The sequence below is a fragment of the Heterodontus francisci genome, chromosome 4 (genome assembly GCF_036365525.1).
Source record: "Heterodontus francisci isolate sHetFra1 chromosome 4, sHetFra1.hap1, whole genome shotgun sequence".
Lineage (NCBI taxonomy): Eukaryota > Metazoa > Chordata > Chondrichthyes > Heterodontiformes > Heterodontidae > Heterodontus > Heterodontus francisci.
In genome coordinates this window covers 155,104,426-155,117,348 of record NC_090374.1, presented here as the reverse complement: position 1 = coordinate 155,117,348, position 12,923 = coordinate 155,104,426, and the positions used below count along the sequence as shown (strand labels likewise).

At 42.4% G+C, this 12,923-nt stretch overlaps 1 protein-coding gene across 1 annotated transcript in view; it reads right to left on the bottom strand.

The window, feature by feature from the left end:
• Positions 1 to 5,091: 5,091 nt before the first annotated feature.
• Positions 5,092 to 12,923, bottom strand: part of saraf (store-operated calcium entry-associated regulatory factor) — a 32,126-nt gene continuing 24,294 nt past the window's right edge. Inside the window, exons 5-6 of the mRNA XM_068030409.1 lie at positions 9,014 to 9,129; positions 5,092 to 6,768 (exon numbers count right to left, since the gene is read on the bottom strand). Coding sequence (XP_067886510.1) covers positions 6,743 to 6,768; positions 9,014 to 9,129 — 142 coding nt within the window. The 3' untranslated portion in view covers positions 5,092 to 6,742. The remainder of the gene's footprint in view (positions 6,769 to 9,013; positions 9,130 to 12,923) is intronic.

Below are 12,923 nucleotides of genomic sequence, written 5' to 3'. Positions count from 1 at the left end.
TCAACCCTGCTGCCTGTCTCTTGGCTTAACTGAAGGCTAGCCATTTGGGTAGTCAGAGTCTTCATCTGTCTCTTTGTGGCTTCGTGTGCTCTGGCAGTATCTATAACCTGTGATATTGTGAGCTTGTCCTGTCCAATTAGAGCTTTCTGTACTTCAGGATGTGCAGAACCCCAAATGAGCTGATCTATCAGCCATTCATCTGTGTCCTTAAATTTACATTTTCTGGTTGCATTTTTCAATCTTGCTACAAAATTGTCAATAGGCTCACCTAGTCTTGTTTGGGTTTCTGCTGTCCTCTTTGCTTAGGTCCCAGCTGCTAAATAAATTTAATCCTTTATCTCCAGCCCACAGAAGGCCTCTCCACTTCACTAGTGCCTTTTAGGAAGCTACTGAATGCCAAATTGCACTTTTGTTTAAACTTCTCAAATGCCTCTACAACATCATCAGCTTTCCATTTCATTATGGGCTGTAGCTGTGCATTCATTCCTGTCCTGGCTGACATTTTGTTTTTGTACAAGTTACTCATTTTTTCTTTTTCTCTCTCTGGCACTAAGTTGGGTCAATTTTCTCAATCTGATACTTTTAAAAATGTTCTAGGTTTACTCACGGACACTTGCTGCCACCATGTTTCATCGTTATGTTGGTTTGCTGATTCCCAGATGTTGGAAAGAATCACACTTTAAAGTTGGAAAAGGCTGGAGTCAATCTGTTTATTATTACAGCGCTATGCTGCCTGCTGTAGAACCTGATTCAACTGTTTTTTGTGTAACATATAACATGACTCCCCAGTGCAGCTGTGAATGTGGCCCCCCACTGGAATACTTACACATAACAACTAGATCCTAGCAAATTAGTTCCTAACACTTTACAGATAATATAACAATATATAACACAGGGTACATGCCATATTGGATGAGATCAGATGCCATTCAGAAGAGGGCATCTGTCACCTGTCAAATGCAGGTGAATACAGTTCCCTGGCTGAGATTGCAAAGATATCTGGTGGATGACTGAAATGACCTTGAGCCATGAAAATTGAGGGGCACAGTGATCTTCATCCTCACAGATAACAGGTGGCAGGAAATAGACTGCAGCTTCAGATTTTTCTGTATAATTTCACACAGGTGGCCAAATGTTTATCTTGTGAAATGCAGTCTTCACATGTACTGTTCCTTCAATACGTCCTGGCACACCCTTTGCATTGTAAACTCTCAGGGGCAGGGACAAATGCCAAGTATATTGTATTCTCCCGGACTGATGTGTCACTTGCTGGGCCTCTACTCTTACTCTTCACATTCAGTAAAAATCTGAATGTGGGAATATCCATTGGGCAGGCCATTACTTCTTTGTCTAAAACATCACAGATTCAGAGCCTCACAGGGACCTGGTCAGGAAAACTGTAGATGCCAGAAAGAAACAAACAACTAAGAACTTTGGGAACTTCGCTGTAGCCTTAGTTATAAATTACACTGGTGTCAGGTGACCACGGGACCCTGGATATCTCAGTCTAAATCTACAGCCACTGGAAAGTCAATGTAAATCCAGGAAATTTGGAACAGCTAATTTTTTGCATGGGGGGTGAAGCAATGTTAATGGTGGAGGCAGCACTGGAACTCTGTTGCATAAAAATCAGCATTTCCAGGGTCCTACTGTGCCTTGGCTGAGGGCGACTAACTGACTTAAGTAGATTTGTGCAGCATGCAACAGATAATGATGATCTAGTAGACGCTGCACTTTAAGATACCCCTGATTTTGGGAAGAATATGATTGCTTTTATACTGAATAAAGAAATCTGGTTGATGTGGAACAGCAGAGAAATTTTAAGGGGCACAATGCTTTAAAAAGCACCCAAGTAGATGAGGCCATCAAAACAAAAACACATGGAACAGTGCCTTTTATGGTAAGAGGTACAGATTATAAGGGTACAGTGATGGAACTATATAACACCACTGTGTGCAGTCTTAGACGATAAGAATGATGTCATTGCATCATTGCAGCACAGAAGGAAGCCATTCGGCCCATTTAGCTCATGCCAGCTCTCTGTAGAGCAATGTTGAAGCAACAAGGAGAGTACAGTGCAGATTCACTATGAAGCTGCCTGATATGAGGAAATCCAAATATAAAGAAAGATTTGGAATATTAGGGGTCTTGTTTTAACAGGCGATTAAGAGGTGATTTGACTGAGATGTTTAAAATTATGAAAGAATGGGACAGGGTAGCTGGAAACAGTAGGAGTCCAGTAATTGAGGGGTCTAAAACAAGGGAACATAGATGCAAGAGTACATACACAAAGGCTGTGAAATGAACCACTGGAGTTAGTGATTTTAAGTAGTCACCAAGTAAACATTTAAGAATAGTTTAGATAGGTAGTTGAAGGAAAGAGGAACTGGGTGGGTATATGGAGTAAGAATCACTGCTCGTGTGGAGAATAAACAACACAGACTAGTTGGACTGAACAGCCTGTTTATGCGCTATCATGTGTATGTAATTCTATGTAGCACAAATTAGTAATCGTTTGTAAGCATACCATTTTACAAATTGCCATCTTTTTCCCAGTATCACTCTCTCTGACAAACTACCATCCTTCGAAAAATACCATGTTCAGCAACCATCTTACTACAAAGAACCATTCTAATACAATTGTTCTACAAGCAACAATCCTATGACAAGCAAAAAAGCTTTCTTCAAAATGTTTTCTATCTACAAACTACCATCCTTTTAGAAACCACTAGGATCAAAGGGAAAGCCCTGCCATTGCTGCAATGACATCTAACACAAGGGAAGATGGCTGATTGCTAGTGGCAATTCATTGCAGACCTGTGGCATGACTGTAGGAGTTCCTCAGGGATGTGTTTTTGGCCCAATCATCTTCCATAGCTTCAACAATGACCTTTCCTTGTCATAAGGTCAGGATTGGGCTGCTCGCTAAAAATGTCAATACTGCACTCCATTCACAAGTCTTCAAATAATGAGATAACCCACACGAGCCTATGTCAGGACAATAACGTCCATGCTTGGGCCGGTAACTAGCAGGTAACATATACACCATATAGTTGACAGGTAATGACCTTCTAGGACAAGAATAAACCCAGCTCTCCCCCCGGACCTTCAATAGCACCACCATAACCAAGTCCTCCATCAACATATTGGAGGTCACCAAAAGCCTAATAAGATCAACCACATCAACACCATGGCTACAAGAGCAAGGCATTGACTGGGTGCTCTGTAACAAGTAGCTCAGTTTTTGACACCTCAATGCCTCTCCACCACTTATATGACTCAAGCCATAAGTGTAATGGAGTGATCATTATTTGCCTAGAGGGGGATCCAGTAAAAAAAAACTCAAGAAGCTATCCAGGACACAAGTTTGCTTGACTGGCATGCGTCATCAGGCTCCTTTCCATCACTGGCAAACTGTGTCTGTGGTATGTAGAATCTACAGGATGCACTGCAGCAAAATACCAAGGTTATTTTGGCAGCATCTCCCTCCCACATAAACCTTTACCAACCAAGGACTAAAATCAGTGATGTCATACGAATGCCATCATTTCCAAGTTATATACCATCCTGACTTGAAGATATATCACCGTTCCTTCACTGGTTAGATCAATATCCTAGAATTCCATACATAACACTACTGGGAGAACTTCAGTGCAAGAAGTCTCATTTTCTGGAAAATATGGGATGGTCGAAAAACACAGCATCAGTCACATCCTGAGAACAAATAAACTACCAAATCTCCACAACCATCCTTCCATAAATCCATGACAATTGTTTGTGAAGCGTTTTAAAATGTTTCTAAGAAATGCAATATGAGGTTAGCTAAATACAAGTTTTTTTTCTTAGTGCTGATCTAAATTTTAAAAAAAATTGCAAACATAACTTATTCATACAGAAATTAGATAAGGTAGCAGTCTGTGTTGGTATTTGCCCTTCATGTGATCAAATAGTTCCAATCATATTTCTCTACCTTGTTCCCATTTCCATTCAATTTCATTCCCTTTATCCACCTAGCCAATCTAATCCTGAATGTTGATGGTTTCTGCTTTAACCACAAACTCAGGAAATGAATTCCACAGCTTCACAACTCTGTGTAAACAGGTTTCTCCTGCTCTCTGCTTGATACCTTAATGTTTAATTTTCAAGTATGTATGCACTCCTGTTCCTCCTGGCCCACAAAGAAACAAAACATTTTCTAAGCTTACCTTAGTGGTCCTTGACTCAGCTCTCAGTAGGCTCCCTGGTGAGGAGACCTGCAATGTTCCCAGCTCAGGCCTCTAGAGAGAGAAGAAAAATTGCAGATCGAGCCCGTGATGCCATCGGAGCCAATCTGCATATCTAAAAAGGGTCACGCTGGCCAGCCTACAACCTAAAATTGCCATCAGTCAAATCCAGGTGGGAAAGAAACGGGTATGTCCCACTGCTCCAGTTCAACTGCCTCCCCTCGCTTGATCCTCGATCATTTCCACCACTTCGTTTGTCACCGAAATCCTCTGCTGCACATCTATATAGCTTTGCCCCCATGCAAAAGGCCAGCTTCGGGAGCTTCCTGGATTTACACAAACAACACTCAAAAATTTAGGTGTATTGCAGCCCAAAGTTATCTAATAGTCTAACTCAGATTTCAGGAGTTTAATAACAATTTTCTTTGTTTTGTTTTTAATTCTTGAGACCTGCACTTTACTGTACTGAAAGTACTGTCAGTCATAGTGCAGCTGAAATTTTACAAAGCTCACCGTCCCTCCGCACATTTACAAGGACTAAGCTGCTGGAAAGTCCTTCCCAATGGACATATCGATGGTCTAGATAATGAGAGAAGAGGAAAAGGAGCAACAGAGGCTAGAGGCTCTGACAGTGAGGTGCCATGACAAAAGAGAGCAGCAGCAGCCCACTCACTATTAACCCTTTTGGTTACACTGCATTTGTGCTTATTTTACATCAGTTTTTATATTCCAGTGTGGGCAAATAAGTGCAGGAAATTTCTGCGCAGGTTCTCGGTGAAAATTTGTGGCCTACAACACATGGTGGGCTGCGTTCGTCATTTATTCCTTGTTGGCACGTAATGAGCAAGCAATAATGCACTACCAACTATTGTAACTTTTCAACGTCTTTTAAAACATACACAAGACACCACAAGAAAAGAAAAGCACAAAGTGATTGCAAGCTGTGTCTTCATAGAGGAATAAAGGCAGAATTTTATTCTGAGGAAATGCCTGAATATTTTAGTTAAAAAACTGAGTTAGTACTGCTGATTCTTGTGCCATTAATTGTATGCTTCTGTGCAGTGCTCATGACAGCAAAAGAAAGATTGCCTACTGTTTAGAACTTTTATCTGGGAGGATGAAAATTGGGCACAGGAAATGTCCCATTGAATTTTTGTGTTGGGGCGGCCAATTCATTTCAATGTGCGGTACTTTTAAATTATTTTGCACGTGCACGTACAGTACCTTAAAAAGGACAACTTGTGAGCGACCTGCACAATGTCTTCTGGGTTGTTGCATGTCTGTGTGCAATCTAGAGAAAACACTGGTCACAGGAGAATTCAATGTCAACATGTCAAAGGCAACGAAAGGGGCAACTTTGGATCTATGGTTCCCAAACCTTTCTGCCACTGGGCTTTTTTCTCAGGTCATTTCTGGGTATGCAATAATTGATAGAGATTGATTACTATGATTGATTAATTAGCAACTATTATTGTTGCATCAGGCGACTTTCAAGTTAGCAATTCCTATGTTCCATGATTCTTCCCTTGTATCCCATCCAGCATGCAGGCTTACTCTAGCTTTAGGTGGAGGATATGAGGACAAGTATTTAATTATTCAGTCACTTCATTTACATAATAAGGTTTGAGAACTATGAAACCAATGATTCTCCCTGTGTTTTGGAACATTTAGCTTCCCACGTCTTTGAAGAACTCATGTAACTAAACTTTATGCTCTTGTGCAGAGCAGAGGGAAACTTGTTATACTTGAAACAAAGGCAGGCCAACAGAGACAGAAATCGGGGCAGGATGCAGAGGGCAGTGACTGGATTAAATCAGTGGGTGAATCCATAGGAAATTCCATGAGTGAGCACTGAGAAGCAAAATTAAATATTGAGCATGTCTTGCTCTAAATACCAAGCCAAAATTCTATTTTTAATTACCAGCTGCCTTATTCTCCCAGAATAATATTCATAGTTTTTGAATTTGCCATACACAGGATTTTCTAAAAAGCTGCAGAGGGACAGAGTTCTCCTAGTGCAACATCTGCTCGTGGGAGTGCTAGCAAAGATGGCAAATTGAAAATTAACCAAAAGCACAATGAGTTTCAACAAATATGCTTTTTGTTCAGTTCCACCCCCCACAAAACCTCCCAGAGACTTAAATGTGTATCTAGGGTAGTGAATGTATGGACAGTATACCTTAGCTTACCGCATATTTTCTTCCTTTAAAGTTATAATAAATTATTGCAAAGTAACGACAATTAAATAGCAGAACTCCACTGCTTGGCTCAAATGCTCATACATACATGAATATTTCTCATATTCTGTAGTACACCCTCATTGTTATTAAAGGTTCACAATACAGTAGTAAGTTTACATAAAAAATCAAAAGAATGAAAGTACTAAAACTATTCAACTATGCAAGAACCTCTCTTGCTTACATACAATGCCACAACCTTAGGTTATACAGTCAGACTGAAGCAGCGTTTGAACAATTGTACAACCAAATCTTCACAAAGTTCTTGTACTTCTCATTTCCTCATCTTCTTTTTGTCCCACCAAAGCCTGTTAAAGCGAGAAAGAAAAGAATTTGATCTCTTTAACTGCAGAGTATTATTAAACACAGAAATAAAAGCAAAATACTGCAGATGCTGGAAATCCAAAATAAAAACAGAAAGTGCTGTAAATACTCAGCAGGTCAAGCAGCATCGGTAGAGAGAGAAACAGAGTTAACGTTTCAGGTCTGTGACCTTTCATCATGAGTTCTGATCTGCTTCTCTCTCCACAGATGCTGCCTGACCTGCTGAGTATTTACAGCACTTTGTTTTTATTATGATTAAACATAGCCTTTTTTTTTGCAATTACATGCTATATCTGCTATTGTTTTTGCCACTTGGACAATAGGATAAGTTAAAGCACAACAAACAACCTGTTCATTACTACAGAAAAATTACAAGCCCCATTTATCATTTTGAATTCATCCTGCTGAGTAAAATAACCTGTGTTAAATGCAATATCCCAAACTGGTACTGCAGACTAGGCTGGGTAATTGGTGTCGCTTCCCAACTGTATCCAGGAAGTTCCCATTCATTACTTCCTTTGGTATTTCAAATTTCAGTCCTTTGTATGGATGTATGATATTTAACTTTACAGGAGTCAGTTATCACCAAGATTTCAGAAACATTGCCCAATACTGTGTATGAATCTGGGTACATGTCCTGCAGCTGGTATCAGCTATGACTCAGTGGTAGCACTCTCACTTCTGAGTCAGAAGATGTGGCTTCCAGTCCCACTCCAGAAACATGACCACTTAATCTAGGCAGACACATCAGGGCACTGAGGGAATGCTGCAATGTTGGGGGTACCATCATTTGGATGAAACATTAAACTGAGGCCACGTTTATCGTGGTACGATTTGAAGAAAAACAGGGGAATTCTTCCTGCTGACCTAACTAATATTTATCCCTTAACCAACATCACTAAAAAACTGAATATCTGGTCATTATCTGATTACTCTTTGTGCAACTTTGGTGTGCACAAATTGGCTATCATGTTTCCCTACATCACAACTGTGACTGTACTTCAAGAGCACTTCATTGGCTGTAAAGTGCCTTGGGACAGCCTGAGGTCATAAAAGGCATTCTATAAATACTCTTTCTGTGGAGTCAACTGCATAGTGTGTGGCTGGCCAGAACAACCAAAATTACATTTTCTTTTCCCATATATTTCTCTGAATCCCTGGGGGTCCTTCCACCCCAACTAAGATCACCTGCATCAGAGGGTTTGTAGCCCAAGAAGAAGGGGACTTCCAAGCTGGGGGTTTCATTAGCTAGTGAAACAGCAGTGACTGGTATGCCTCATAATAAGAGGCATGTCAGTTACATCACAGACTTGTCCTGGACTCCCCAAGATTTGATGCTTTGGAAGACTCTCTCATCCCTGTTTATAAAGGGGCTGATGGGTCTCTCTAAAATGCACGCATGCACGAATGGTCAGCAACCCAAAAGGTACCACGCAGGCCGCTTACAAATGTCCCATTTGACAAACAAACAAACAGGCACACACAACAAAAAAAATTAAAAGGAACACTGGCTGTTGGGTCATATTGCGGCATTTCTCCTTTCCCCTTCCCCCATAATGGACAGCTTCTGTTGCATTTTGTGGCTTCCCTGTCTGGCAAGTGGTCAAGATACACCCATTGAGGCGTAAGACCCAATGGCAATATTTAAATAAGCGGACATCCCTTGACCCCACATACTCTAGCTGGTCCATGAGGACAGGTGGACCTTGGCAACTTGTACCATGTAATGGGAGGATTAAACTCCCATTAGGAATTTATCTATTAATAGAAGCAGACATTACCATTGCACATTAGGCATTAACTCTGGGTTTCATTAATGTCATAAAAGGACTATTAAATTACGAAGTTTGGGGAAAAAACAAGGAAACTCTCAAATTCCCACAAGACTCACCTTCCTGCTATTTCTCCAGCAGCAGACCCAGTGCTCCCTCAGAAAGATGTTGAATGAAAATTTCACATTTTTTTGTATGATGCATTCACATAAGAAGCAGTTTATTATTGCAGAGGTAAAGGAACCCCATCTAAGACTTGGTTATTACTCTGACTCAGCATACCACTTTGCAAGTTATTCTATCCAGGGGGTTACAATATTACAAATGGACACCCAAATACTGAAATGCACATAAAAGGACATTTTGGGCACAACTGGAGAAAATGAAATGCAGCAAAACCATGGTGAGAAACACTGCAGCCTTGTCTACATTGCATGTGAGAGGAAACCACTGTTACCTGAAACTGTTCTGGTTCCTGTGCTTTCAGGTTTCCAATTTGTCTCCTGTCTTTGCTGTGGGTGATACGCAGAAAAACTCGGGTAGTATGGATAGGATGAAGTGCTCGGCTGTGATCTGAAGTGAGAAGATTCAAGAACGTTATTATTTATCCTTTAAAACAATTTTTTTTTGAGTAAAATGCAGTTTACCTGCCACAAACATTGGAAATTTTTGCACTGGAGTCTATGAAAAGCAGGGATGTCACATTCCCTTTCACTCATCATAGATCCATTAAAGTCATGAGCTTTCCTTCCTACTGCATAAAATCTCTAGGGGTAAAAACTGGTTGCACCCATTTTTCAAGAATAAACTGGGCGTAGCATTGAACAATTCAGCAGTGACACTGTCAGCACTCATTCTGTGCAGGTGCTGGTCCGACTGCTAAAATTGTGGGGCCATTTATTTTAGGCTCCAGGGCAGATGCTCTAAAACTGGCATTAGGCTCCTTAAATATGTAAATGAGGGGCCTAATGACTATTAAAGAATCCTATAAAGAATTTGCCAGCAATGAGTGGGTAAGCTTCACCCAGGATTCTTCAGCAGCCAACTCCAAAAATGAATTTTTATTAACAAAATTATCCTGTGGAGCCAGGAGGATCAGGAGTCCTCCTCAGACTCCACAGGCATCAACATAGGCCATTCCCTCACACATCCATCACAACCCGTAGCCTGCTCCAACTACCCTCCTGGGATTTTTCTGAGGGCTGCTGACGGCGAGGCAGATGCGTCGGCATCGATAGCTTTGCTCAGGCGAGCTATGAAATAAGCTGATGAGGCCTGAAGACCAAGTTGAGATGTGCAATGGTCACACAATGCCAAGTATGCAGTCTTAGAGGATTTGAGGGATTAAGTTTTAGATTAAATTGCAAGAGTTCACAGTATTTATCTCAGGATTCCTCCTGATGCCACGTGCTAGGCAACTTAGTGAACCTGGTTACATTCTTACTACTATCTTTAGGGAATCATTAGTAAAGGGTACAGTCCCCAAGTTTTACGAAGGAACTAACATAACATCAAACTTTATAAACGGGCATTCCTGGATGGAATCAACGTGTAATAAAAGGGGCACATGGATAATTGCAGCAACTACAGGCCAGCGAGGCTACTGTTGATAAAATTTCAGAAAGCATTCTAAAAGGAGGGATAATAAAACACCTAAGTCTAGAAATTTGGGAGCCACTCCTCACAAGAAGGGTACATACCCTGCACAGGAATGGTAGGGTCTGAGAAGCCCAGATTTTGAGCCTTGGATCCTATTCTCATATCAATGAGGCTGCCACAGGAGGCCACGCAGGTAAGTGATGAAATTCGATCAGCTGGTAGCACACAGCAGCCCAAAGCCAAGTGATTGGTCAGACGAGTGTGGGCTTTAGGATGGAGGGAAATCGGGGGTCGTAGAGGCTGAAGTTTGGGGCGGGGGGGGGAGGAAGATTAGAGCCAGGGCCAAAATATTAGGCATCATGGGGCTGGGGTGGGCTCCCGATTGGGAGGAGAATGGTTTACAGGTAAGTTACTTACTATTTCTCTACAGGCGATCTGCAGGTTGGTTTCTCCCAAGTACAGCCAGCACTACTGGTGCACTGGGTGACTTGAAATACATTTATTTGATTTGTTAAATAATAGTGTTTGATTGGACATTTTGATATTGAACATGTCATTCCTGAAGTCAGATACTACATAGTTAGTCAACTCAAGTTGTCTCAAATGTGAGGCCACACACTTGGGTCGTGTCCCTCATGATGTGATGGATTGGTTCGTCACATTGTCTCACCCACTAAAGGTTAGAGATTTTGCACTGTCAGATCCTCACAATGATTAATGTCATAAAGCAGTTTGAAAGTTGTGAAGATTTATATCATTTCAACTGAAACGCGTTCCTATTAGAGAATCCCTTGTTTGAGGCGGCACAGTGGCTAGCACCGCAGCCTCACAGCTCCAGCGACCTGGGTTCAATTCTGGGTACTGCCTGTGTGGAGTTTGCAAGTTCTCCCTGTGTCTGCGTGGGTTTCCTCCGGGTGCTCCGGTTTCCTCCCACATGCCAAAAGACTTGCAGGTTGATAGGTAAATTGGCCATTATAAATTGCCCCTAGTATAGGTAGGTGGTAAGGAAATATAGGGACAGGTGGGGATGTGGTAGGAATATGGAATTAGTGTAGGATTAGTATAAATGGGTGGTTGATGGTGGGCACAGACTCAGTGGGCCGAAGGGCCTGTTTCAGTGCTGTATCTCTAAAAAACTTCTCCAGCAATTAGAGCCCAGTTACATTCAGCTTCCTCTCCATGATCATCATTAGACTGATGCCCATCTTCCTCATCAGAAACGTGGTCATCATCTGATGACATATCACATTGACATTGATCATCCTATAGGGCATCTCCATGTTCAATCGCCAGGTTATGCAAGGCACAGCAGACGACAATGATTCTTGAAACCCTCGATGGTGCGTACTGCAGTGATCCACCAGAGCGGTCAAGACACCTAAATCTCATCTTTAGGAGGCCTATAGTTTGCTCGATTGTCACTCTGGTGGCCGCATGGCTCCCGTTGTATCGTTCCTCCGCCTCATCCCTTGGGTTCCTCACTGGTGTCATGAGCCATGTCTTCAGAGGATAACCCCTGTCGCCAAGTATCCATCCCTCCATTCTGTGTGGAGGACTGAAAATTGCAGGCACCTGTGAGTTGTGGAGAATGAAAGAATCATGACAACTACCAGGGTAACGTCCACACACCTGCATGATTCGCTTCCGATGATCACAGACAAGCTGAATGTTCATTGAATGGAATCCCTTGCGGTTCATGAATGCCCCCAACTGTCCAGCTGGTGCTCTAAGGGCCACAAGAGTACATTGTACCAATGGGAAGCCAGATATAGTGCTGAAGCCTCTGGCTCTCTCAGCTTGACAGGTGTTGTCCATCTTGAACATGATGAAATGGTTAGCACGTTGAAACAATGCATCAGTCACAATCTTTATGCAATGGGGTGCTGCTGATTGTGAGACACTGCACAAGTCTGCAGCTGAGGCTTGGAAGGAGCCGGACGCATCGAAGGTAAGAGCTATTGTAAGCTTTAGAGCAACTGGCATTGGATGGCCACTGAGACAGATTGATGCAACATCCAATGCCAGCATCTCACAAAGAGATGTGACAGTCCCCCGTGACAGCCGCAGTCTTCTTCTGCACTAGGGGTAGGCGGTGGCGTGGTGGTATTATCACTGGACGAGTAACTCAGAGACCCAGGGTATTTCTCTGGGGACATGGGATCGAATCCCACCACAGCAGAAGGTGGAATTTGAATTTAATTAATAAATCTGGAATTTAAAAAGCTAGTCTAATGATGGCCATGAAACCATTGTCGATTGTTGTAAAAACCCATCTGGTTCACTAATGTCCTTTAGGGAAGGAAATCTGCTGTCCTTACCTGGTCTGGCCGACATGTGACTCCAGACCCACAGCAATGTAGTTAACTCTTACATGCCCTCTGAAATGGCCTAGCAAGCCACTCAGTTGTACCTAACCGCTACGAAGTCAATAAAAAGGAATGAAACCGGACGGACCACCCGGCATCGACCGAGACACTGGAAGCGACAACGGCAAACCCAGCTCTGTCGACCCTGCAAAGTCCTCCTTACTAACATCTGGGGGCTTGAACCAAAGTTGGGAGAGCTGTCCCACAGACTAGTCAAGCAACAGCCTGACATAGTCATACTCACGGAATCATACCTTACAGAAAATGTCCCAGACATTGCCATCACCATCCCCGGGTATGTCCTGTCCCACCGGCAGGACAGACCCAGCAGAGGTGGTGGCACAGTGGTATACAGCAGGGAGGGAGTTGCCCTGGGAGTCCTCAACATCGACTCTGGACCCC